This window comes from Rhipicephalus sanguineus, chromosome 1 (genome assembly GCF_013339695.2).
Source record: "Rhipicephalus sanguineus isolate Rsan-2018 chromosome 1, BIME_Rsan_1.4, whole genome shotgun sequence".
Taxonomy (NCBI): Eukaryota; Metazoa; Arthropoda; class Arachnida; order Ixodida; family Ixodidae; genus Rhipicephalus; species Rhipicephalus sanguineus.
Genome location: NC_051176.1, coordinates 31567072 through 31594795, shown reverse-complemented (window position 1 = coordinate 31594795; position 27724 = coordinate 31567072). Strand labels below are relative to the sequence as shown.

At 46.5% G+C, this 27724-nt stretch overlaps 1 protein-coding gene across 1 annotated transcript; it reads left to right on the top strand.

The window, feature by feature from the left end:
- The first annotated feature begins 219 nt into the window (after positions 1-219).
- LOC119390176 (E3 ubiquitin-protein ligase E3D) lies at positions 220-27724 on the top strand. Its single transcript, XM_037657732.2, has 3 exons — positions 220-1120; positions 5365-5472; positions 27498-27724. The coding sequence occupies exons 1-3, from the start codon at positions 305-307 to the stop codon at positions 27687-27689; spliced, it is 1116 nt and encodes a 371-aa protein (XP_037513660.1). The 5' UTR covers positions 220-304; the 3' UTR covers positions 27690-27724.

Below are 27724 nucleotides of genomic sequence, written 5' to 3'. Positions count from 1 at the left end.
CTGGTCAAGAACAGTCGCAAAAAAATGACGAGCTAACAAAGCGCAAACGACGCTGTAACCCACGTGCGCTCGTACATCGGCGGCGCAGATCACAACAAGCGCCAGCCGCGGGAGCTAACGTGACTGCAGCGCCACTAGTTCTCGCGACCGCCACGCGGACCGCCTCTCCGGCGGAGCTTTTAAACTGAGTTTGTTCTTGTTCTAGTAACGTTGGGCCAAAAAGCGGCGGGTATTTTTGCTTATCCGCACGTGGATTGGTGTTTGTTCCTGAGCGTGTGTGTTTCGTTGTAAACGCCTTTCAAACATGGACTGTTCGGTTGAGATTCGGCCGTCATTAGGCATCAGCAAAGTTCAGGCGCTGGTTTGGAACTTCCAGAATGGCCCCATCACCGGCGAAGTCGATTGTTCATCGTCGAAACTTAAGATCGTCGTGAAGGAAAACGATGCCGTCAGTATTCAGACGGAGCTGACATTTTCCGACAACGTCGTGTTCAAAGCCAACAGGCTTTCGGCTGTTCAGGAGAACGAAGTTCTTAGGGACCGTGAGCAGTTTGTCCAACCTATGCCGTGCCGCGAACTCACGTTCAACATTCTTCTCGAAAAGGCTGAGTCCAAGCTGGAACACCTCGTGGCGTCCGCACTTGTTGCTGGTACCCAGTATTGCTTTAAGTGTGGCAGTTGCTTTGCAGAAATTCTGGATAAAGACGCCAGTTTCCGAAGAGTCCTGCCGCTGCCGTCCGAAAATTGGAGAGAAGCAGCTGGAGAATGGTTTTGCCACAAGCACGAATCTACCACCGGCAGTGAAATTCCCCTTGTTCTCGAACCGAAGCCTGACGAGTTGTTCACGTCAACAACTCATTTGACTGTGCATAACGTGCGAGTTTGTGGAGGAAACTTCGAGCGGGGAGATGGGAGACTGCGTTGTGCTCAGTGCGGCGTTGTTCTTGGGAGAAAGGCGACTGATTCGTCCACAGCGTTGTTCACGACACGCGTTACAGTAATGCCTGTCAAAGAGGAGGATGGTAATATCTTTAGAGGAATGGACGCGTCCAGCATCCTGAGAGCTCTCATCAAGGAGCGTCTGGAGCTAAACACGACGTGCAGACTTGTAGTGACTTCCGTAAGTAGCGGGCACGTTTCGTTTTTCGTGACATTGCAAATAACTGCACTCCGTCGTGCGAATAGCATCACTCGAGTACGTAAAGCGCGAACGAGACCGCCGTGTCTTGTTCAGTGCTTTTCTTTGGTTGCTTGTTTACTAGGCATGTTCTTGATTGTAAGTTAGTCGCACATAAAAAAAAAATATCTAGTGGGGAAGAAAAAAAAAATTCGGCAGATCCCACGTACCGTGGGAATCGATGTTATGCGAAGCATGCGCGGGATGGTGACTGTGGCTTAATTTTTCACATTGAGCTAAACGTTACGGAATGAGGCTAGAGAAATGTGGTAGTAATATACGCACACTCATGTGTTGAAGAGTTGCATATGTATTAGATGACCAGTTGTTTACAGTTGCGTAACGATGCCAAGAGCAACATGGGTGTTACCAACACCAGACGCGGTAAGCTGATATATAGTGCTTATATTATTCAATACTAGATAGCGTGAATCAGAACAAGACAATGAAGGAACACAGACGCACAGGACAGGCGTTACTCACAACTAAGTTTCATTCAGGAAAGTTTCCCGAGGTATATACACAACCGAGTGGCACGCGCAGGCGCACTGCACGCACGTTACAGTCACAGTTGCAGTTGTTACAGTTGTTATGCTTATACTTGTCCGTTATGACGGAGAATGCACGCACGGAGAACAAACACATGCACGCACGCAAGAACCCGTGTGCATGTGTAGAAGGGGTTCTTGAACAGGGTCATCATCACCGTGATCAGTGAGCCCCAGCAGCCGGACCAGACTTGGTATTTGGATCCGCTCATTATCGTGGCTACGATGGGTCTAAGTGCAGTGAACTGCGAGGTATAGCACAGCTGGTGGAAATCCTGGATGCCTCTCACGATGAAATGGTCTATGATGCCTCCTGTCCTGGTCGTGGCAGCGAGGTCTTTTGATGCCCTGTCCACATCCAAGCAGTCTTTCACGCAGTATAAGGACCAGGGGTTGTTGGGTCTTGATAAAGCAATGTTGAAGTCACCGGTAATGATGGGAGGCCTGGTTCTCTCGGCAGATTTATTGTTGGAGGCATTGATCCCGGTTTTTGCGTAATCCACGTGGCCCTCGTTGCGGGCCACGTGGACGAGTGGATGGTAGTTTAGCGTCTTCCAGGACTGTTCTGTCTACAGCTTCCTCACTTTCCTTGTGTTCACCGCGGTGGTGTAGCGGTTACGGTGCTCGGCTACTGACCCGAAGGTCGCGGCAGTCGAATTTCGATGGAGGCAAAATGCTAGATGCCCGTGTACTGTGCGATATCGGTACACGTTAAAGAATACCAGATGGTCAAAATTGCCGGAGCCCTTCGCTACGGCGTCTCTCATAATCATGCCGTGGTTTTGGGACATAAAACCCCAACAGTTATTATTATCACTCTTCTGGTGTGTCAGTGTGTGTCTGTTCGCGGTTACTGTGTTGGTTGAGACTCTTATCACCTGTGGCACATACCCGCAAAACACGAACTCTGGTATGCGGGTATGTGCCACATGTGACTGAGAGAAAGGGTTTCATGACGTACGCGACAGGTATTTTGCGTTATTCATGTCATGACCAGTGGATCGTGTTCGTCATACACTGATCCCCTGCTAGGCCAATTTCGGTATACTACAAGTTTGGGTATACTACAACACGACAAAGCCTCCTTGCTTGTCAGCTTGCAGAATTGACAACCTACTGGCTTTGAGGTGGCTAATCACACCCTTGAGGGTGGATATGTAATGCCTCGAACTGGTGGAATAAAATTAGTTGGAAGTTCGGCGCCCGTCCTGTTTCTTTGTGTTATGTGTCCTCGTTCGATTTGCACCAAAAGTATCCTCAGTCATGAACCAGTACCAAATCGCTCAAACCAGAATTCTGCTAGAATTCAGTCTATGTGAGTATACATGCGCTTCTTGTACTCCCCTGAGATGTATGGCTGAGTTGCACAGCTCAAAGCGAGCGTTTAGCGCTATCTGAACAAACACAAGAAAAAATATTTCGGAGTATGAAAGATTTAGATAACGCCTTGTTCATGGGCTTCATGCCAGAAGAAGCTCTCTCCGTCTTGGAAACTGCTTCAGCCTCTTCAAACAGGTTGCCGTAAAATGTACAGATGCGTCTGCGTCTGTCAAAAATTTTGTTCCTGAGAAAAACGCTGCTGAGGAGCTAAACTTATTCATTTACTGAGCACAAATTTCTCCTCTGGCGGTGAAGGTGAACCGTCATTGTCGGACGCCAGGCGCAAGAAGGCGGAGATCGTAGGTGCCGCCTGCAAGACACTATCTGCGTGGACCCACTCTTCCTTCTGTGCCTGTCTCGCGCCCTGTGTAGATTAGGGCTGAAGAAATGGTTGTATGCGAAAACTAGACTCGAGGGAAGTTCTAACTATGATAGATGCGGAGCAAGAAATCTGAAATTCGAGCATTATTGAGCGATGTGCCGCATTTGCGACTTTCTTTTTTAAAATATGGTTAATAAAACTGCAACATAACAATGTTTTGTAAACGCATGCTACTCTTAGTATGTCAAGAAAAATTTTGAGACTCGCAGCTACAACAGTTCTGTAGGATCTCGTCAAAATCCCATTTTTCGCAATTCGCAAAGAACGGTTCTGGCTTAGTGGAGACTTCCGAATTTTGTTGACTAAGGCAAAAAAAATGTTTCGCGAAACTAAGATTGGTTTCGTCGCCCTGGGGACTCGGACAGCAAATATATCTATTCTTTTCAGCGAAATTAAAGGGAGTCCGTGTACATGCACCGTCGTTCTTATCTGAACACAACCAATTTATTTTTGAATGAGGAACATACAGGAGAAAAAAAATTATAATGTTAGTTCGAATTTAGTTTTTCAGGATGTGAACCATCATTCTTGAGTATGGGTTGTTTCACAAGTATATTTTGCTTATAATTAATTGAACGCCACATGCATCAATGAATTTTCGAAATAAAAAGATATGACTGAAAAAAAAATGTTGATTCATGTTGATTCATTCAGCGATGTTAAAAAAAATGTTGATTCAAACACAGAGTGCCCCACCCAGGGGGTGGGGGCGCATATCTTAACAGCCCTAATTTGCGGCTGCATTTTGTTCTAGACATTTAGTATTAATTCTGGAATGATCCTTGCCCGAACTTCCAAATTTTAATCACATTTTAATGAGAGATTTATTGTGTGTACCTCAATATCAGTGCACAGTTATTACAGTTAAAACTCTATCTACCGAAACCTGATTTTGCCATGTTCACCATCTAACGAAGAAATTTCCATTCCCCTGAAGTTTATGAAGCCATAACATGAAGCCTTCGTAATGCATAACGTCGGGTCAGCACTTGTCAGTTCACCTTCGATAGTGTTAACCGACAAAGAGATTAGCTATCTGCAACGTTAATTTGATGCATTGTATAGGGTAGGGCACATGTGTTTTTTCGATATCACTCCCCCTCCTCTCATGTGAAAAGCCTATTTATTTGTGTTCACACAAATAAAAAAGCGTTGTTGGTAGTTCAGCGCCTGTTCCTGTCCGTTTCTTTCTGTGTCCTCGTATCTTTCGCGCTGTTTCGAACCCATCAAGCATAAGGGACCCTGTGACTTTTTTTGTCGAGGCTGCTCTCCACGCCCATGCACAGAACCCACAGCTCCTGTGCCCACTCCAAGTCAGGTGATTTACGACGCCGTCGATCTCCTGAGGCGGTTTGCTGGGGCTCACGACGCGTGGGTGCTTATGGGTTATCAAGAGTGCGTACGGCCACTGCTGGTCAAGCGCATGCAGTTCTTTCACTTCCTCCATAACACCGAGGTTTGTTAATTGTTTTTTCTTTTCTTGGCGATTTCATGCAGGAGGAATTTGGGCTCCCTTTGCTGACTTTTCACACGCGCAGGTGTGGCTTAGCTGCGAATACAATGCAGCGGTAGCTTTTGGTGTCGCTTCGTTACAATTTTAGATTTCGCAGGGCCGAAAAATCCCCTTCTTGAATTTTACGAACTCCCCTGTTGAACAAACTTCCCTGTTGAAAAAAGCAGTCATCACTTTGTTAAATTTCATTTCAACTGTATTTTATTATTATTATTATTATTATTATCATTATTATTGTTGTTGTTGTTGTTGTTATTATTATTATCGTTGTCGGTAACGGTGGTGGCAGTGTGGGCTCGTTAAAGATGTTTTCTTTCTGAATTAAGTGGCTGGTCAGCGAAGTTCTTTCTCACTGCGTGTGCAGGGCAAGCTGGTGCTTCTGCTGTGGTTGATGGAAACAGGGCTACACCACTTCCACTCCAAGGACGTACAGGGTAGGCAAGTGGTCGTCCAGTTGCGCGTCGGCAGCAAGGTGAGAAGATGGCAACACCTTCTAGTCTAGAGGGTGTTGCATGAAACCAGCGACGAGCACACTGTACTAGTTGGTCAACCGAACAAAGGATGCCGCTTGAGCTGATGTCTGCGGCTGCTTTCCTTAGCTCACTCCCCCCACCCCAATAGTACGTAGGGACAGCATGTGAGAAGCCCCCCCCCCCCTCCGTAATTGTTGCGTGCATTCATTCTTTCTTATTCACAACCCAAAAAGCTTACGTATGTACGTGTACAAACGCAAGACGTTGTTGGATGCTGTAATGACCATTGCGGGTCCACGGCAAAGAAAAAAGTACAGTAGACTCTCAATAAACGAAACTCTCTTAAATGAAATTGCTGCTTAAATGGAACAACTGCCTCTAACATGATTGGTTTTGTGCTTGAATTCTGCACCCCTTTTCATCTCTCAGTAAACGAAACTCCTGTTAAATGAAACAGATTTTCCTGGTCCCTTCAGCTTTCGTTTAACAGGAGTCTACTGTACATATATATCTATGGGTCATTCCATATCAAGTGTACCTGGTAAATTTTCAGCCATCTCCGATCATGCTGAAAAAAATCGTGCTAGTATATGTGAATGTGAGAAGTAGTTATTGAGGTGCTATATTTCGGGAAAATATTTTGTGTTGCCTAGAAGGCGCTTCGAACTTTGGGTACGGAAGTGAAACTGTGTCGTGCTAAATAATTTATATAAAATTACTGGTTTGATCAATTGCTCCGAAATGATTTTTTCCTTTATCTCAAGGCGCTGATCTTTCATGACTATGATAGTTGATACATTTTTGTTTTAATTTTCACTATTTTTGGACTAGTCGAAAAATGCGTTCTGAGCGATGTGTTCTGAGCGCTGTGCAGAAAAGCCTCTGGCCGTCCCCATAGCTCCCGTTTCCCCGGCGCCTGACGACCAGATGTCAAGGTCATGTTTCAACGCTTGTAACAGGTGTCTTCGGTACGGTTCCCCGTAGTTGCTGCTTCTTCTCCCTGAGTGCCGCAGGCGGTCATTCACGGAAGACGCGATAATGAGCCCCGGGAGCAGTGGAGGCAGCGGCCCCGCTGGCGGGATGGCTGGCCTGGCCCGGCACAGGGGCTATAGCAAAGTTGCATGAACGGAATCAACAATAGGCGCTCCGCTTTGCCCATGCCATAAAAGTGAGGGGCGCGCACGGCGCCTCGCCTCCACAGTGACCGCTGCCCAAGGACGCTGCCACCCAATCCTGGTGTTTGCGCAGTGGGCCCCGCGAGGACCATTGACAGACGCTTTCAAGAACCCCGCTGCGGAATGCAGTCTTCATCGCCTCCGGCTGGAAGGGAAAGGGGTCTTCTTTTCTTCGAGGCGTCGATTAAGAGAATGGGTGTAAGCACACGAGGCCCGGGGTCCGGTCGGCATAAGTTGGACGTCACAGCAAAAAGAAAAAAATTACAGCATATCCACGGGTGAATGATGAAGAGCTTGGGCGAAGCTCCTGAAGCAATCATGTGTACACCGTGAAATGTTCAGTGGTTTCGCCCAGCAGTAATCAAAGCGATACGCCGCTTTGATTATTTTTCCGTTTTTCCTTCTTTTTTATTTTTCTATTTTTTCTTTTTTTATTTTTTATTCATTTTTATTATCTTTATTTATTTATTTATTTCTTTTCTATCTCTATGGGACAGCGCCATCTAGTATATCGTCACCCAACTGCAGTTTGCATGCAGCTCTATGGGAGAGCGCCATCTATTATACTGTTCGGGAGATACTGCCGCGGTTACGCCTGACATGGGACAAGGTTAGACTAAGAGGAGCTACGCCCCTAAAAAAAATCGCCCAGGAATATAGAAGGCTGGACGAATTTTGCCCCCCCCCCCCTGCCTACGTGCCTGGGCAGTACTACAACGGCTAGCATGGGGAAGTGTGACGACCGGCGAGCGGTTCCTATGGGAGGCGCTGAAGACTGAGGAGAGGGAACCGCGTGGGGGCGCTCGCTCCCGCATTCACGTCGCTGAAGCTCCGCCGCGCCGAAAAGCCTGCTGTTTCTCTTTGTTGAGTGAAACGTGCGTGCGGTTAATTTTACGGATCTGCGCGCAATGTTCGCCCCCCCGTCCTTTGTAGCCATGCCGCGGAGGCAGAGTCACTGTTTTGTGCCTGGGTGTACGACAGGCTTTAAGTCTAATAAGACTAAACTCTCCTTTTTTGGTGCACACTGTGAATGGTGAGCTCGTCCGCATTGACAGAACCAGGCCTGTGCTGCTTCCGGGAGCAGTTCCAACGCAGTTCGCGCCGAACCTCCCTGCCTATTGCTCAAAGGAGCTACCACCGGAGAGAAAGCGCCCTACGAGGACAGGACAGTATGCCCCACCGAGGAAGAAACGTGCACAAGAAACTGCCTCATCAGTAAGTGCTGAGAACGCGATCGACAGTGTTGACATGGACAGCGATTCGTGCATGCCGTTTGACAATCTCGCCTTACCGTCCGTCGCCCTCGTGGGGGAAACATACATTGAGTGTATCTCCTCTAATTGTTGGTTACAGCGTGTGTGAACCCGGAAAAGACAAAAGCATCTTGTGCCAGGAAGTTGGTTGTTTTCACACAAGAAGAAAACGGGGTGAAGCAAGAAGTGTTTGTGAAAGGAGTGCAGACACTGCACGATGCATGTGACGACCCTGCCTCACTGTTAGGGAAGGTAGACGCTCTAAGTGTGTGCTCAGGGGCTGGAACTCTTGAAGAAATTCCGTTTGCCATCGGCAACGAGAGGTACGCGGTAACTGGTACCGTAATATCGAGTTCAAAATGCCGGGGAACTGCACAAGCGAAAAAACAATGCGTTTCGTGCAAGCATCTCAGGAAAGGCCTCATTAACGAAAGATCTGCGCGGAAACAACGCAGCCTGACTCGAGCTGTTCGTATATCATTAAGGAGGAGGGCACAAACACAAGCTCTTAAAAGATTAAGGGCCAAGCTTTCGCGGTATGAAGACATGAAGACAGAAGATGCAGAAATTGAAACAGCAAAGTGAGGAGCTTGAAGAAAACGTCCTTGAAAACCGACTAAAAGATCTCACACTCAAGCAAAAGCTTGCCATCATGCAGTGTTTTCAGGGTGCATGACGTAAGTCGGCAAAGGGAATGAAGTACAACCCAGATTGGTTGATTGAATGCATGATAATGCGAACGAAGAGCCCTCAGTTGCTTTATCATCTGCTCGCCTAACCAACCAGATGATAAAGTTTTTTTTTTTTCATAACGCGACTCCACTTTTACACGAAGTCGCCGAACGAAGAGCGTGCATCTACCCGCGAGAGAAAAAAAACATCTGATGCTTAGCCGTCTGACATAAACATTCAGGCCACATGACTGCTTTCTAACCTGTGCGACTGCATCTGTGTGTTTTTGTGTTGTGTTTGGACAAGTATACAATAAAGTGTATTACAATAAACGATAATACAATAAAGTGTCCACACTCTTTTTTTCATTAAGAGTTGTTTAATAAGTCTAAGGGCGAACTAAACTATTGTAATCACAAGAATCCAACATCCTGTTGATCGCGTTTAGCTGAGGGCATTTCGCATCCGTGCAATCTTCTGCCATCCGTTCACGTCATCGTAGCATTACATATCAATGAGCTACAACATGCAATGTGTGTAGCCACACTAGCGGAAAAAAAAAAAAACGCGAAGTGGAATAACGAAATGCGGCGATACGCGGCCTTGGCAACGCTTCTGCTTCAAGCGCGCGACGTGAATACGGGCCACAGCGCCATCTAGTTCCCTGAAAAGCGGCACGACCATGCGGGCGCGCTCATCACACTTCCCCATTCTAGCTAGGGTGGCCATTCTAGCCACTGTTAGGGTGACTAGAATGGGGAGGTGTGAAAAGCGGCCTCGGAAACTGGTCCCCAAAGTGCACCGATGCCGCAAGGGGCGCGTTAGTGGCGTTGAGCAGACGACGTACAGCGCAGCCTTGCTAGCAGCGTGCGACGAACATGGCTCGCGCTATTTTTGCGTGCTACATTTTCCAACGTTAATCGTTTTTCTTCAGCGAATGCACTACTAAAGTGTTGACTTTTATCTCCTCCTTAGAAAAATCGCGTTCGTATGCATTATCATGTAGAAGGTTGCAGGCACGTAGCCAGGATTTTTTTTTCGACGGGTGCCCAAGGCCTGATTGTTCGAAAGAAAGTCTTTCCATGGCAAAAAGAAAAAAAATGTTGCTTGGGAATATAGAAGGCTGGACGAATTTCGGTAAGGGGGGGGGGGGGGCAGGTCCCCCTGTTTACGTGCCTGGCAGGTTGCATACCGATTATAGTGAACTAGAAGAGTAATACCGAGTAACACTGCGCGACAGTAATACCACTCGAGGCACTTTAGGCGCGTCACTTTTAAGCACCGTGTTTTTTTTTTTTCGCTTGTGTGATGCCATCTTACCAATTGCAATTACGCATCACTGCAACATGTTGAAGTCATTTTCAATGCTTATTCGCATTGTTAAAAACTTGCCTGCTCTCGTACTTGGGCCCATTACTATTCACTGGCTTCTGGTCAAAATGTCATGTGTCTGTTTTGTCGGCAGAGGGGAAAAAACATTAATTGAAAAGAAAGCACATTCGTACACGAAGCAAGTTTATTTGAACTGTGCAATAAAAAGTTCTCTACAGAACACAGGGCCCACTTGGCTTTCTTTTCTTCCTCCTTTTTAAAAGAAGTGCACCCGAGTTAAGTAATAAATGTGTGCAACAGATCGCGTTAACGTAATGCTGTAGCCGACCTGCGACGTTTGCTCGATCTCTTGCCGCATTTCTGCAACGCACTGTGCGTGGAGGCGAGCTGTGCTAAAAAAAAAAATGGTCAGCTTGTTCTCAACCGACTGAATCAAGTCGTACAGCGCGCCTGGTTAATAAAGGAGCTCACCATGGTCCCACTGCCAAGATACACACGCCGGCAGATTTATAGGGTCTCATTTTGTTTGGTGATGAGGCAAGCGCTGCTTTGCAAGGTTCACTGATGCAAAGAATCTCTTCCCTGTCACATAGTCCGCGATATAATAGACAAGGCGGACACCACTTCTTCAGCGTCAGCTCTCGGTATCGCACGAGCCCACTTCTCAAACAGCTCTTTTTTTTCTTTTTTTTGCACGCCGGTGCTTGGAACAAGGGTGCTTTTTTCTGTGGACGCGTCCTGCACCTAGGGCTGTGCGAACTGCGAATAGTCAATTTTGAACCTAATCGAATACTAACTGAATACTATTTGAATAAAAAAGGCAACAATTTTCAAAACAGCTCTATATTTCAAGAATATTTTACTTGGAACAAATAGTCACTGACATTAATAAAGGAACATTATACGATTAACTTCAAACGGCAAAAAATGCCACAGTTGCGTTAACTGACGTAAGCTCGTATAAACTGTGACAGCCTACGATATATTTAGTAACTGTAAGTTGATATACAGTGGTTGTAGCCAGCTTTTAAATAAATGTGAGGCGTAAAAATCAAGCAATGTTTGATGAATCAACACCAGGAATCTCATCATGAGCATAGCAGATGGAAGACACCATCGTTTGACGACACTAAAGTTTTAAAAAGAAGCGCCTTAATCTGTGATTAGTACGGCATCGATAGTCCCGTGAAAAAATTCGGCTGCATGCAGGTATCTTGATTATCCAACAATTAAAACGAGAAAAGTGGTGCCTCGATGTTCTAGTGTGTTGCTCCTTTGGGGTTTTTCCGCCAGTGCTAATTATTCGAAAACTATTCGGAATTTTAAATATGTGCTATTCAATTCGAGTCCCGAATCAAATAGAACACCATTCGATTTGTTATTCGAGCATTTCGAACCTTCACAGACCTGTGCCCAAAGTTTCAGTCAGGAATGAAACAAGAACGTCCAGCTTCTTTGCTTTATAGGGCATTATCATCACAGCTCAAAAATGCATGATCCATGCACAAAAAAAAAAAACCGCGTGAAAGCTGAGAAAAAAAAACACGACGCCGCACTGCCGAGCGCTAGGCTTCATTCAGGTAAAATCTGCGACAGCGGCGGCTGTCCCATGCATGGATGGATGGATGCTATGAGCGTCCCCTTTAAAACGGGGCAATGACATGTCTGCCACCAGGCTCGAAGGAACAAAAAAAGAAAAAAGAAAGCTTCCTTGTTTCATGTTGGCCTAATACCTTATCTACATCGATTGAATCTATGTTATTATACTAAAAAAAATATATAAATTCACGGTCCATCTCTCTGCCTCTTAAGGCAGCATGACCTTATTTTTCCCCCATTATTTATTTTTGTTCTTTATCTCTACTTTTCTGCCACCAATACTCTAACAGTCTCTTACCTATTTCTATCGCGGACGTGTTCAGCTTTCCATTGTTCTCCCTAAAACCCAAAGCTTCATGTAGACTCGTGCCCACACGTATACCTGGGTGAATATCGCCACGTTCAATCAGTACATGTTCCATCGTTTCCTTAGTTCCCCCGCAGCATGTACATTGTTCTTCTTCGTTACTGAATCTCGCTTTATAACTACGCGTTCTAAGGCAGCCCGACCTTGCTTCAAACAGCAAAGCGCTTCCCCTTGAATTATCGTAAAACATTTCCCTCCTTATTTTGTTTTTTCCTGTTCGGTAGTTACTCAGAGCCGGCTTCTTTTCCATCGCTGCCATCCTAATAAGTCCTCTCCGCCTCTCTGACCTTCCTCTTAATGCTCCTTGTTGCCATATCGCCCGCACTGCTAGCCGTATATTTACTGGTGAGCCTCCTAGTTCTTTTTCTCCACTGCGTGTCAACGCTTTTTCTATACAAATACCTGAAAACCTTCTCTGCCCATCTACTCTTCTTCATTTTCCTCAGCCTCTCTTCGAATCTCATTTTGCTCTGCGCTTCCCTCACTTCAAAGCCTGTCCATCCCATATCACCCTTTACCGCCTCATTTGTCGTCTTCCCGTGAGCGCCCAACGCGAGGCCGCCCACCGTCCTTTGATTTACATCCATTCCTGATTGGACCTCTGACTTCATGCACACCACTGAGTTCCCAAATGTAAGCCCCGGGACCATCACACCCTTCCACAGCCCTCGAAGCACCTCGTACCTATTGTACCCCCATAAAGCTCTGTGCTTCATAATTGCAGCATTCCTCTTTCCCTTTGCTACCGATGCTTTCTCTTGTACCTCCATATATCTATCCCCCTCATTTACCCATACTCCGAGGTACTTGTACTGACTTACCCTCGGTATTTTTTGGCCCTGTATAAAGACCGCATGGTCTTCGTGATCATTGAATACCATCAATCCACATTTTGTTGCACTAAATCCTAGTCCTAGAGCCTCACATTTCCTTCCGCATATATCTGCCAATCGCTGTATATCATCTTGACTGTCCGCAAATAAGACAATATCATTAGCATAAAATAGACATGGAAGCTTCTGCTCAACCATCGTGCCGACCTGTTTGTGTGACAAATTAAATCCGATGTTGCTACCTTCTAGCGCTTTTTCCACCCTCACCATGTACAGCATGAATAACAACGGGGACAAAGGACATCCCTGTCTCAGCCCCTTGCTAATTTCAATGCTGTCCTTGCTACTTATTCCTTCCCATTCTATACAATCTGTATTTTCTCGGTATATTTCCCTCAAAAGCTGTATACAGTCGTCACCTATGCCCACTTCTTTCAATATATCCCACAAAATTTCCTGATTAATGTTGTCATACGCCCCGGTAATATCTAGATGAGCTACGTATAAGGGCCTGTTTTCTATTTTCGATATTTCTATACACTGGGTAAGAACAAACAGATTATCGTCTAACCGCCTGTCAATTCGAAATCCATTCTGAAGTTCTCCCAAAATATCATTTTGTTCCACCCACGCTTCTATTTTTAATTTTACTGTCTGAATATCCGTCAAGGTCATGAATGTGAGCGTTCATGTCCCCTAGAAGGATTATTTCGGCATCATGACCAAATTCTTTAATATCGGTGCTTATGCATTTCACTATCTCCAGATTCTTTTCTCTGCAGTTATTCCCTGTCCACAAGTAAGCTACACCTAGCCACGTTTTCTTTCCACCTACTGTGCCCGAAACCCACATGTGCTCTGAACACGTTTGTTTCACTCTATCCAATTTTGTTCTGCTATGAATTAGCATTCCAACACCCCCACCTCTCCTTTCTGATGTGATCCTCTTACATCCTTCCCAAATATAATTGTCAATATGTGGTGGCTCTTCCAAGTCTGTAAGGTGTGTTTCTGTAACCGCATAAACACCTATCTGTTCCTTGCTTAACTGCTCCTCAATCACTAACCATTTTGCCTTTTTTCTGCCACCCTGCATGTTTATGTAACTAATTGCAACACGCGCCTTCTCCCTTCTTTTACCTTTTCTCTGGTTTTTTTGCTATACTGCCTGTCAAAGAGTCCCCCTGGTTGTTTTCCTCATTACAACCTACCCTGGGCACCGAAGGGCCCGCGTGCTCCCCAAAAAAAGCTACTGCGCGTCCTGCGAGTCGCCAGCCCACCTCATGACCAAGCCTCTTATCGAAGTGAATTCCGTATCTTTGGAAACCGCCCCACCTGTGCACCTCCCTGTTTATATCCACTACCTCGAAGCCCTTCTCTCGACTAATTCGCCATATCTCTGTTTGCGTCGACAACCGCTCTTTGCAAGTTGATATTTCTCACTGGTACTTCCGGTATTGTGCATACCACTATCTGCACCTGAGGGGAAATGGCGCGCATGTCATCGACCCCTTTCGCCAATGTGGTCGCTAGTTTGGCTCATTCTTCATTCAAGACGTCGTTTAGACCTCTCGCAATTATCACGAGGTTACGTCAGTTAGCCTTAGTTTCGAGGTTTGCGCTAGCTTGTCTCATCACTGATCCCAGCCTGTGTCCCGGGAACTTCCCTATTAAAACTCGTTTGTCGCCTCTCACCCTTTTTCTTTACTGCTTCTGCGCATCTAACTAAACTCGAGTCCCCGGCGATTATCACGTGCTCCGACTTTTCTGCTGGACTGTCCCGCACCTGGCCACTGCCTCTGTTACTAGCGCGTGCCACTGCTGCTTTTTTGTCCCCTCCCCTTCCCAAAACTACTTCGCGGAAGCTGGGTCCTGTGACCCTTGCACCTGTCTTTTCCAAACCTGTTTCCCCTTCGCGTCTACCACTGTGGGGGTCGATGCCCCGCTGTTCCCGCTGTCGCTTGCTTCCTTGTTCACCATGACTACCTTTGCTAACCCCTCCTCGGCTGACTTAAGCCTTTCCCCCATAGCCCTCGCTTTTCCCGCTCTGTCGCCAACGCATTCTCCAGCTCGGCGATTCTTACCATGAGCTCATTCTGGGCAGCCATCATTATTTCCATTTTCGCCTCTAACTCGCATTGCTTACACTTGGCGTCAGCTCCCTCTGTCTTCTCATCCGTACAAACCTCTATTTTCCATCCCATTCCGCACCCTGAACACTTTACGGTCTTTTTGACCATGGCTAGATCGTTCACACGGCGGATTAGATACACTTAAATTCAAATGGTATCACAAAACTCCGCAAGTATGCTACTCTTCAAAGCACGCGCGTGCCTTTCAGCCACGTGGTGGCCGAACAAACAAATAAAAAAAGAAAAACCAGACGACTGTCACACAGGAAACAGTACAAAATTGTAAGCCCTATTAAGCTTCATTCTAGTGGCTTATGTACTCATATAACTAAAAAAACAAACATGCAGCGCCCTTGGCGGCATCGGCGCGCAGAGGGACCCCGTCTGGCAAGGGAAACGCTCCGCGCTCAGGACACCTCCCCCTTCTAGCCAACGTTTATAGAACTTGCTTCTAGCCACCCTACCAGAAACGTTGCTTCAAGTTGCTTCTAGTTCTAGAAACGTTGCTTCTAGCCACCCTACCACTAGGCACTGTACTACCACTGTAGTAGTACACTGACTTGTCTAAACTTCGTTCTTTCGGCTCCGTTTGGCTCCGCGTCGCCGGCGTCCGCTTTGTCGCAAAACGAAGTTCAGCAAAAGTCAGCAGTTCCACTTCACCACTTTAACCTTTTTTAGGCTCATCAATTCAAATCTGGTCACGAAGGTCACAACGATCCATTCTTTTATTCGTAAGAAAACCAAACATAGCAATAAACAAAGCCACAAGTGCGTTCAAAGCCTGCAAGTACGAAGACTAGGCAAATCCATGTACTACCCATCAATCCTATGGTGGCTGATAAGGTCCCTGTATTTTTCAAAGGTAGCGCAAACCATTGTCCAAAAAGGAAAGGGAGAATTTCCTCCCCGCCCTCTGCGTCTCTCCTCTCTTCTTCACCCTTTTGTGCTCCCCTATTGGACTAGGCTCGACACGTGACCAGTTATCCCCGATGACCCCCCCACCTCTTGCTCTGGCGCCGGAAAACGACGCCATTATTGGGCGTAGAAACAGCGCCGCACGTGCGCGCTGTACAGTACGTGAGCGCGGGCTTCTTATAGCTTTTTACAGTTTGCAAGATGCCATGGGCTGCAGTCAGATGCCAACTTGTTGCGCTGTTGGCTGCTCGAACAGCATTGCCAAGGGTGTCAAGCTTTTTTTTGTTCCTCGTGGAAAGGAAAACCTCAAACGGCGAGCGATATGGTTCCATTTTATCGGGAGAAAGAATTTCGATTGCCACGACGGGAGGCTTTGTGAGGTAAATCGACCACTACTAAACCCTTTCGCGTATATTTGCCATTCGAACTTTTTTAGATGGAGCTAAGGCTCGATACTGATGCCTAAGTTAAAAGCGGTGTGACATTATCGGCCACGCTTTCTCGCACACTATATTTACAGCGAAAATTTACTGGAACGTTAGATAAAAATATATTTGCAAGATCTCTGTTTTCTCGCTCAACCCTGGCGCGGCCCATAGATTTTACAAAATTCATTTGCCAAAAGTCGTTAAAAAGCTTACTCTCAGAATGTCGGAGCTGTCCTTTAGCGCTCATAAATAGAGGGTGGTGATGAGATGTGTACGATAAAGAAAGAGACATGGCAGGTAAGTAGCATCGATTGATCAGCGTAATTTGCTGAGCGTAAAAAAAAAATTACTTAGCAATATGCTGCAAAGCTGCCCGTATGCAAACTATATATTCAAACGCATGTTTGATCTCCAACCCTCTAATTTTCTCCCTGAACTATATGTTTATTTGAAGCAGGTGTAAGTTTTTATTCTTTGTGTATTCGGTTTTTATATTTTTTTTTAAATTTATCCGCATTTTTCAGTGTTACTGATACTCTGTGTTCAATAATAATTATTATAGACAGTTGCTGCATGTTTCTCTTTGATGCGCTTTATTATTTGTTGTAGTTTTGAGCACTTCGGCAGTATTTCGTTAGGCAGATTACAGAGGGCACATTGAGGGATGTCTGTATATTTCAGAAACACTTCACGGACGATCAGTTCGAGCCAGTCATCCTTGCGACAAATGGCTGCAAGAAGCTAAAACCTAATGCGGTTCCCTCCATATTTCTGCATCGGCCAGTCTGGAACAGTCTCCAATTAAAGAGCTAGCTCCAATTAATGAGCACGAGCAGCACGCGATGGAACCAAAAAGATATTTACCTGAGGGGGCCACGGAAGCGCGTCAACCCAGTTCGAAATTTAAAAGAATGCGCGCTAAATAGGTGCCTCCGCCGTTTGTGTGTTCATAATTTGATGTAGCGTCTGATTGTCCAAAATGCATCTTGTGAACAAACACCACGGTATCCGAAAAGAAAAACGGCAGCTGCAAAGACTTTCTAGGATTGCGTTTAATATGTTCTGCCTCTTGTTCGCCTGGTGCGAGCGACGCATTCTATACTTATGAACTCAAATACAATGCACAAATGCTAGGTTTTCAAGTTATCAAAACAGGTCCCAGGTCTAGAAAGCTGTTCGCGCGTAAGGTGCCGCAATGAGATTTCTTATATATGCCGGCACCAGTGTGCGATTTGTTGCTTATAAAACGCGAAATGATAGCTGATGTACCGACCAACCACAAACTATTTTTACTTCACATCTTACGTACGAACAGCTGTGTGAATCTGCGCCCAGAATTGTCGCGTTTCTAAGCAAGTACAAGCAAGCGCTTCGACGCGCCGCATGCAGGCCGGTCGCGCCTTGCGAGTCTCGCCCAATAATGGCGGCCGGGCGAGGAGGAAACGGCACTGAGAGGAGGAGTTCGCGCTACCTTTGAAAAATAGAGGGACCTTAGTGGCTGAACGATCGCAGCGCCAGATTCCCCTCTAGTTAATTTTAGGAAACTCTATGGTTCTAGCATGGCCTCCGAGATGGCGGGCGCGCGGCGTTTCCCTCCGGCCGCGTGTTCCGCACCGCGGCGCTCTTACCAAATATAGAATAAAGTCACTGGAACGGGAAAAGTACCGCGACCGTCGTGCGCGCCGCCATATTTGGTCCAGCGCCGCCGAAGCTGCGGCGGTGCGGTGTTGATTTCACGTGGAGTAACGCATGTTTTACGCTTTGCGTGCGCTTTTGCAGCCCTGAATGAAGCATACCGTTGTTCTCTGACTGATTAGGAAAGAAGTAGCGTCAATTTTCACTTGCCTGCATGCGCACGCACGCGTACTAACGCGATAAAGAAATGCGAACTGCGCGGCATTTACGCGCTCGGCTGTCTGCATTTATTAAATGCGAAGCATTTCTTTGCGAATTTCTGTGACTATCTATCTATCTATCTATCTATCTATCTATCTATCTATCTATCTATCTATCTATCTATCTATCTATCTAATCTGCCCCCGCTTTGTGCTGTCCTGGCCGCTTCGTTAATGGGAAGTACACCAAATTTGGTATGACATAACATGACTGTATGACAAATTTAAATTAAGGTGATAAGATGAAAATAATGACATGTATGCCATGTACGGCGTGATTTACATGCCACGCTCATGGTGCGCTCGCGACCGCTTCGATAGCTTGACACACAACAAAATTAGTATGGCGTGACAAAAGTGTATGACGAACATAACTGACTGGTTATCACGTGCAAATCATGAGAGACATGCCATGTAAAACATGATTTACATGACATGGTTTCGGGGCGCTCGCGGTCGTTTAATGAAATGCATATATAGCAAAATTTTTATGACGAGCTATTTCTGTATGACTAACGTTAGTGATAGGTGGTAACATGAAAATCATGACTTCCATGTCATGTACGGCATGACTTGCCACGCTCATGCTGCGATGGCGGGTGGTTCGCTAGCTTGAAATGCACCCAAATTGGTATAGCGTGAGGTGACTGTATGACGAACACGAATGACAAGTGGTAACGTGAAAATCATGACGGTATTTGTGTTGGTCATACAGTCGCGTCACGCAATACCGATTTTGGTGCATAACAATCAAGCGAACCGGCCGCGAGAGCATCATGGGCATGGCATGTAAATCATGCCATACATGACATGCGTGCCATTATTTTCATGTTACCACCTGTTAATAACGTTCGCATTACAGTCACGTCACGCAATACCGATTTTGGTGCATATCAAGCAAGCGAACCGGCCGTGAGAGCATCATGAGCATGGCATGTAGATCCTGCCTTACATGACATGCGTACCATTATTTTCATGTTACCGCACGGTATATATGTTGGTCATACAGTCACGTCACGCAATACCGATTTTGGTGCATATCAAACAAGCGAACCGGCCGCGAGTGCATCATGAGCATGGCATGTAAATCATGCCTTACATGACATGCGTACCATTATTTTCATGTTACCGCACGGTATATATGTTGGTCATACAGTCACGTCACGCAATACCGATTTTGGTGCATATCAAGCAAGCGAACCGGCCGCGAGAGCATCATGAGCATGGCATGTAGATCCTGCCTTACATGACATGCGTACCATTATTTTCATGTTACCGCACGGTATATATGTTGGTCATACAGTCACGTCACGCAATACCGATTTGGTGCATATCAAACAAGCGAACCGGCCGCGAGAGCATCATGAGCATGGCATGTAAATCATGCCTTACATGACATGCGTACATTATGTTCATGTTACCGCACGGTATATATGTTGGTCATACAGTCACGTCACGCAATACCGATTTTGGTGCATATCAAGCAAGCGAACCGGCCGCGAGAGCATCATGAGCATGGCATGTAGATCCTGCCTTACATGACATGCGTACCATTATTTTCATGTTACCGCACGGTATATATGTTGGTCATACAGTCACGTCACGCAATACCGATTTTGGTGCATATCAAACAAGCGAACCGGCCGCGAGTGCATCATGAGCATGGCATGTAAATCATGCCTTACATGACATGGCGTACCATTATTTTCATGTTACCGCACGGTATATATGTTGGTCATACAGTCACGTCACGCAATACCGATTTTGGTGCATATCAAGCAAGCGAACCGGCCGCGAGAGCATCATGAGCATGGCATGTAGATCCTGCCTTACATGACATGCGTACCATTATTTTCATGTTACCGCACGGTATTTATGTTGGTCATACAGTCACGTCACGCAATACCGATTTTTGGTGCATATCAAACAAGCGAACCGGCCGCGAGTGCATCATGAGCATGGCATGTAAATCATGCCTTACATGACATGCGTACCATTATTTTTCATGTTACCGCACGGTATATATGTTGGTCATACAGTCACGTCACGCAATACCGATTTTGGTGCATATCAAGCAAGCGAACGGCCGCGAGAGCATCATGAGCATGGCATGTAGATCCTGCCTTACATGACATGCGTACCATTATTTTCATGTTACCGCACGGTATATATGTTGGTCATACAGTCACGTCACGCAATACCGATTTTGGTGCATATCAAAACAAGCGAACCGGCCGCGAGTGCATCATGAGCATGGCATGTAAATCATGCCTTACATGACATGCGTACCATTATTTTCATGTTACCGCACGGTATTATGTTGGTCATACAGTCACGTCACGCAATACCGATTTTGGTGCATATCAAGCAAGCGAACCGGCCGCGAGAGCATCATGAGCATGGCATGTAAATCATGCCTTACATGACATGCGTACCATTATTTTCATGTTACCGCACGGTATATATGTTGGTCATACAGTCACGTCACGCAATACCGATTTTGGTGCATATCAAGCAAGCGAACCGGCCGCGAGAGCATCATGAGCATGGCATGTAGATCCTGCCTTACATGACATGCGTACCATTATTTTCATGTTACCGCACGGTATATATGTTGGTCATACAGTCACGTCACGCAATACCGATTTTGGTGCATATCAAACAAGCGAACCGGCCGCGAGTGCATCATGAGCATGGCATGTAAATCATGCCTTACATGACATGCGTACCATTATTTTCATGTTACCGCACGGTATATATGTTGGTCATACAGTCACGTCACGCAATACCGATTTTGGTGCATATCAAGCAAGCGAACCGGCCGCGAGAGCATCATGAGCATGGCATGTAATCCTGCTTACATGACATGCGTACCATTATTTTCATGTTACCGCACGGTATATATGTTGGTCATACAGTCACGTCACGCAATACCGATTTTGGTGCATATCAAACAAGCGAACCGGCCGCGAGTAGCATCATGAGCATGGCATGTAAATCATGCCTTACATGACATGCGTACCATTATTTCATGTTACCGCACGGTATATATGTTGGTCATACAGTCACGTCACGCAATACCGATTTTGGTGCATATCAAGCAAGCGAACCGGCCGCGAGAGCATCATGAGCATGGCATGTAGAATCATGCCTTACATGACATGCGTACCATTATTTTCATGTTACCGCACGGTATATATGTTGGTCATACAGTCACGTCACGCAATACCGATTTTGGTGCATATCAAACAAGCGAACCGGCCGCGAGTGCATCATGAGCATGGCATGTAAATCATGCCTTACATGACATGCGTACCATTATTTTCATGTTACCGCACGGTATATATGTTGGTCATACAGTCACGTCACGCAATACCGATTTTGGTGCATATCAAGCAAGCGAACCGGCCGCGAGAGCATCATGAGCATGGCATGTAAATCATGCCTTACATGACATGCGTACCATTATTTTCATGTTACCGCACGGTATATATGTTGGTCATACAGTCACGTCACGCAATACCGATTTTGGTGCATATCAAGCAAGCGAACCGGCCGCGAGAGCATCATGAGCATGGCATGTAGATCCTGCCTTACATGACATGCGTACCATTATTTTCATGTTACCGCACGGTATATATGTTGGTCATACAGTCACGTCACGCAATACCGATTTTGGTGCATATCAAACAAGCGAACCGGCCGCGAGTGCATCATGAGCATGGCATGTAAATCATGCCTTACATGACATGCGTACCATTATTTTCATGTTACCGCACGGTATATATGTTGGTCATACAGTCACGTCACGCAGTACCGATTTTGGTGCATATCAAGCAAGCGAACCGGCCGCGAGAGCATCATGAGCATGGCATGTAGATCCTGCCTTACATGACATGCGTACCATTATTTTCATGTTACCGCACGGTATATATGTTGGTCATACAGTCACGTCACGCAATACCGATTTTGGTGCATATCAAACAAGCGAACCGGCCCGCGAGTGCATCATGAGCATGGCATGTAAATCATGCCTTACATGACATGCGTACCATTATTTTCATGTTACCGCACGGTATATATGTTGGTCATACAGTCACGTCACGCAATACCGATTTGGTGCCATATCAAACAAGCGAACCGGCCGCGAGAGCATCATGAGCATGGCATGTAGATCCTGCCTTACATGACATGCGTACCATTATTTTCATGTTACCGCACGGTATATATGTTGGTCATACAGTCACGTCACGCAATACCGATTTTGGTGCATATCAAACAAGCGAACCGGCCGCGAGTGCATCATGAGCATGGCATGTAAATCATGCCTTACATGACATGCGTACCAATATTTTCATGTCACCGCACGGTATTTATGTTCGTCATACAGTCACACCACGCATTACCGATTTCGGGGCATATCAAGCAAGCGAACCGGCCGCGACAGCATCAGCCATTATGTTCATGCTACCATCTGTTATTTGTGTTCGTCATACAGTCACCTCAGGCAGTACCAATCTGTAGCAGTCAGTTTTCATGGCGCGCTGATCATTATATGTGAGCCCAAAGGCGTCAATTTTACGCCAAAGATTATAAAATGTTATTGTGCATGAACCTCCTGCGACAACCACGCGAAACAAGCTGCACTAGTGCAGGGTAGGCGCCAACATTCCCCGAAATATTCGCGAATTCTCAATGATGCGCTTACCTCACAATGCGGGTATCAGTCGTGGGAACATATTTTTCCCGCCTAATTCTGTGCAGCCACACAGCCCGTCGTTTGGCATCCTTTTTCCCGCTGGGAATGGCAAAGAGGGCCTTACCTGGGCATTCTTCGATGCCTCGATAGGCTTTCGATAAAGTCTCAAAACGATACGGGATGTCGTAATGTTCCTGTACGCTTTCCTGAACCTATAAAAACAATCGCCCTCCAAAGCGCCCTGCGTTTGCGGCCGGGAGACACTAGCGAGGCGAGCGAGCTGGACCATTTATGTGGCGAAGCCGCCGAAAGGGCGCGGCGGCGAAGAGAAAAGGAACGCGGTACTTTTCCCGTTACAGTGACTTTAATATCGAATAGAGTCACTGGAAAAATATTTTCCAGTGACTCTAATATCGAAAAGGCTGCCATGCTGTTGGCGCTGCATTCGGCGAGAAAAAAAAAATGGTTTTGCGCTTTTATATAACCTCGCGCTCAATTGGAAATGTTGGGTCAAGGTGTACGAGAGGCAAAGTCAATGCTGGGGCGTATATATTCTCAAATGTTTTTTTTTTTTTTTGTGTAGATTTGCGCCGCCCATATTAAGCACTTATAATTTCGATGCCTCTGCAACGGATCGGACTCGATCGTGTCTCGGAAGTAGGGAATTCAGGCGTTCGGACTCGATTGTGTCTCAAAAGTAGGAGATCCACGCGCAACGACGGGTTTACCGGGGAAGCTGAATGGCGTCGCAGAAGTCCGGACACTGCGTGGGCAGCGTTGCGATACATCGGACTCGTTGTCTCCGAGGTATGGAATATCTCCGTAGCTGTGCGTGCCGTGTCAACTACGCACAGCGACGCGTTCGCTGGGGCACGGCCGGACTGGAAAGACGCGCGCGCGCGTTCCGTGGCTGGGGAAGCTGATTGAATAGCGTCGCAGAAGGCGTGGCGCTTCCTTCAGCAAAACGCGTTCGATCTGGCGCTCCAGTGATTCGGGCACACCACGGACGCTGGCAAAATATTGAGACGGACCGTAATGAAAAAAAAAAGTAATACTGCCTCACACGAATTGATACCTCCTTATAATGTTATATATGAGGAAAATTCAGCAGTTGCCCTGCATTTCTTCGTAAGTTGGACCAAAATAAATGCAGTAACAGAAAAAAAAATACTTGCCTTCAGTGCAGCCAGAAGATTCTGGCGGTGATTCTTGGTTGTACGCGGAAAAGAAAAAAAACCATGCGCACGCTGAAATCCCGTGCGCTCTGCTTTCTGCCGCGGCGTGTTTCTCTCCGGCCGTCTGGTGAATGCGCCCTCTCGCGGTAGCCGGGCGCTCGAGGCGAACACGTTGGCTTTGCTGGGGAGCGCGGCGATTGGGACCAAGGAGGTTGAAATTGGGACGGCCGGAGAGAAACACGCCGCGCGCCCGCCATCTCGGAGGCCATGGCTCTAGTGGCGCCTCGGTTCCGTCACTTCCGCTTCTACAAAAGTGACGTCACGAACACAATGTTGCCAATAATTCTGGGAAGCGCGGTGGGGAGAGTCGGGGCAATCAATAAAATTCATTTATGCGTCTCCAGCTCGTAATTTGGCAAAAAATAACGGGTACGTGAAAAGGAACGTACCCAGCGAATTTTATTGAGATCCATTGACCTCCAAAAATCGCCGGAGTTGGCCTTTAAAATCAGCCTTTCTTTAAATATCAACTGCCTCCTACCGATGTTCACCCAAATTCACTGTCCGTACCAGCGATGTGTTATACACACGGTGACCTGTATTTATGACACTCCTTTGCTCGCACTCTCAGGTACGGAAGTAAATTAGGTGTTAGTACGCACTTCACCCTGCGGGTTTTCGTGCTGATTGGCTTCGAGATGTTCGCCGAAACATGGAGCATTCAAATGTTATGTCCTAAAAATAAAAATCTAAACATTGTTGAGGCAATTAATACGCGAGAGAAACAGTGTGATGTTTTCTCTAACTACGTGATCGTCCGGTTTTTGTTGCATTTGCTTAAGTAAACTGGCAACCGTGACCAGTGATGTTACACGTACTACAGGCCTGCAGCCTCGCACAGTATTCCGAGTTGTAAACATGGTCATTCTGACAATCTTTTTGTGTTGCGATAATTGACGCATTGTCAGTTAATTACGTAATTGCGCACCTTTCTTGCGGATGCGGTTGAATAGGCTAGGAATGAACTTTGTGGGCCCAAGTTTTGTGGCGCTGCAGCTTGGTAAATGCTTATTTGTGTCCCCACACCGCGAGGCATTGTCGAGGCGTTAGGATTTATGTTACAGGAACACTAAAGGCAAATGTTAAGTCGACGTTGATTGCTTAAATAGCGTTTCAGAAACCTCGTAGTGTTTGTTTCGTGCCGAGGAAATGCCTATTTTGAAAATCACATTTTAGTGGTCCGCACAGCGTTAGCGCGCTTCAGATCGCCCGCCTGGAAAGGGCCTCCTGACGTAGCGTTTGCCTTGCCCAACGTTGCCCGCCTTTATTGCCCGGCAACCGACGCTGCGGTTTCTGCTCTGAAGGGCACGTTACAGGTCTCGATTGATCTCGTAATCCTCTGCACGAAAGTGCAGCGAGCACACACGCAGATTCCTTGGTTGTTTAGCACACTGTCGCAGAGGCGCGGCACTCGGCCACTTCGGCGTAGGGGGTTATTTGCGGCACCCATTGGAAAGTCACGTCGGTTTCTTCGCTGCAGCTGCTGTTGCAGAAGCGGCTCACACCATTCAGGTGCCCGGCAACATAACAGGGACGCGGCATTTTGTTGAAGTTTCCGTCAGAGCGACTTTCACGAGCGTGCAAAGCACACGCAACAGTACGCAATAACGAAACTACCTCTGAGTCCCAAGCGGAGAGCAGCCCGGCAAATACGGAACTTTTAAACCACCCGCGCCGTTCTCCTTGGTAACGCGAAGTTATTTTTTCCGTGAATGAAATAGAAACGCACAAGCAGCATTTTAGTACGTCTTGTCATGTACGGAATGTTATTTTTTTATTATAAGTAGTTTGAGTGCTAGGTGATTAATTGTACTCGGGACTCTTGACGTCATCGGGCTCATTCCAAAATGTCCCACTGGTGGCGTATCCTACTTTAATTTCTCGATTAGTAGAGCACTGCTGACATTTTAGGCGTTCTCAAACATTCACCTTTTTCTCTGTCATAAATTGTTATTTGCCTTTAGTGTCCCTTTTATAACTCGATGGCGGAATGTATCGCGAGCTCTTTTTTTCGATGTAATGACATGGAAACGTTAGCACCACCGTACCAACATTAAATGGACCAATAATAAAACGAAACAAATAACGCGCAATTCCGCGTCCAGGAGGCGAAAATGGACGGCAGCTATTTTCATGGAGTCTTGGTTGCTGGGAAAACTGTAGGCCAGACCCATTCTCTCTCGTTTGTGACTAAACTACGTCCTACACTGTGAACCACTTTGCTCTCTTAAAGCGATTTCCAGCAAGCAAAACACCCCTTTGCCTAACAAGAATTTGCAAAAACGGGAGCCTAAGGTTGTTTTGCTTCCTCGAATAGCCTTTTGGTACCTAAAACACCCTTTAGGAGTTAAAGGGACCGACAACCAATTTTCATGGTACCTATTTTCTTCAGTGCAACGGAAAGCTCAAAGTGTCCGATCACGGAATGATAACGTGCAAACTCCTCGAAACATTTGTAATCAGAATTTTTCCATCTGCGGCGAATACGAAGTCTTATACACAGGAAGCAACACATGCTGCAAACAGTGAGCGCGAGAGCGGTTCGTGTTCGAGCGCGGTGATTTACTGCGCATGCGTACATTCCGCGTGCATGAGCCGTGGCTCGAAATGTCTACTGGCGGTCGCGTAGGCAGTGCCTATTCTCACCGTGCAACTGTTATTACCTCGTAAGCAGCATAGAATTGAATGGGGCAAGATAGTAATATACGTACTCTAATTTTGAGGACTAATTATGGCGCTCATGACAGCGTCAGACTACGTAACTACGCACAGCTAAGTGACCGTCTTCATAATCCAGCTTCAAGGCTCTTCCGCTGGGCTGCGCGACATACCGGTTTTTGTCACTTAAACACGATTTAAAAATATAAATCCTGCTCACAACGCGAAAAGGATGCTGGAATCTGTCACTATATTTCATGGTCCTTTCATTTCTACCAGGATCTAATCACACGTTCTGCCCAGTTGTCGGTCCCTTTAACAGTGTTATGGGTAATCTGAACACATGTGGCCCATACGACAGCGTGCCAGCTGATGATTGGGACTCGCTGATTAAAAACTCGTTGAATATTGAGCACATTTAGTTGAAAGGGTCTTATTTAGGGCTGTCTACAAACGCACCATAAAAATTACGCGTATTTTCTGAATATTTATTGTTTAATGGTGCAGAACAGGAATATCCCCACCGGCACCGAACGGCGGCTCAAGATACCGTGGCTACATATACCAGAGGGTCTGTGCATTGCTATGTAGCGCTCTGCTCATTTGCTGTGTTGTGTGCGTGGTTGGGCACGTATGCAGATGAAATAGGGTGTTCCCTGACTGGTTGCCTGTCTTTCAGTGGTAGGGGTGTTTAGACAATTGGCAGGACCCCCTGATATGGGTGTTTTGATTTGTGAAGACGCGTTCTTTTTAGGATGTAAGGGTGTTAGTTATAGACATGGTTAAAGGTGTAAATTGCTTGACTGTGTATATGGCCTGCGCATGACGCAGCTGCTGTACCTGAAAACAGACTACACGGACGCTGTCGTGGCCACCTGGAAGCAGGATCCCCTCGTCGGCGAGTACCAACTAGAACCGGAAGTGATGGAGGACACCGTCGACTACCTCAACACCCATTGCGACACCATGGGGGCCACCTTCGAGCGCTTCCGTGTTATCTTCCTTCCTGGAGTGGTGCGCTAGCCTGCTCTGTGAATAAAGACTCTGCTGCAGTTTCC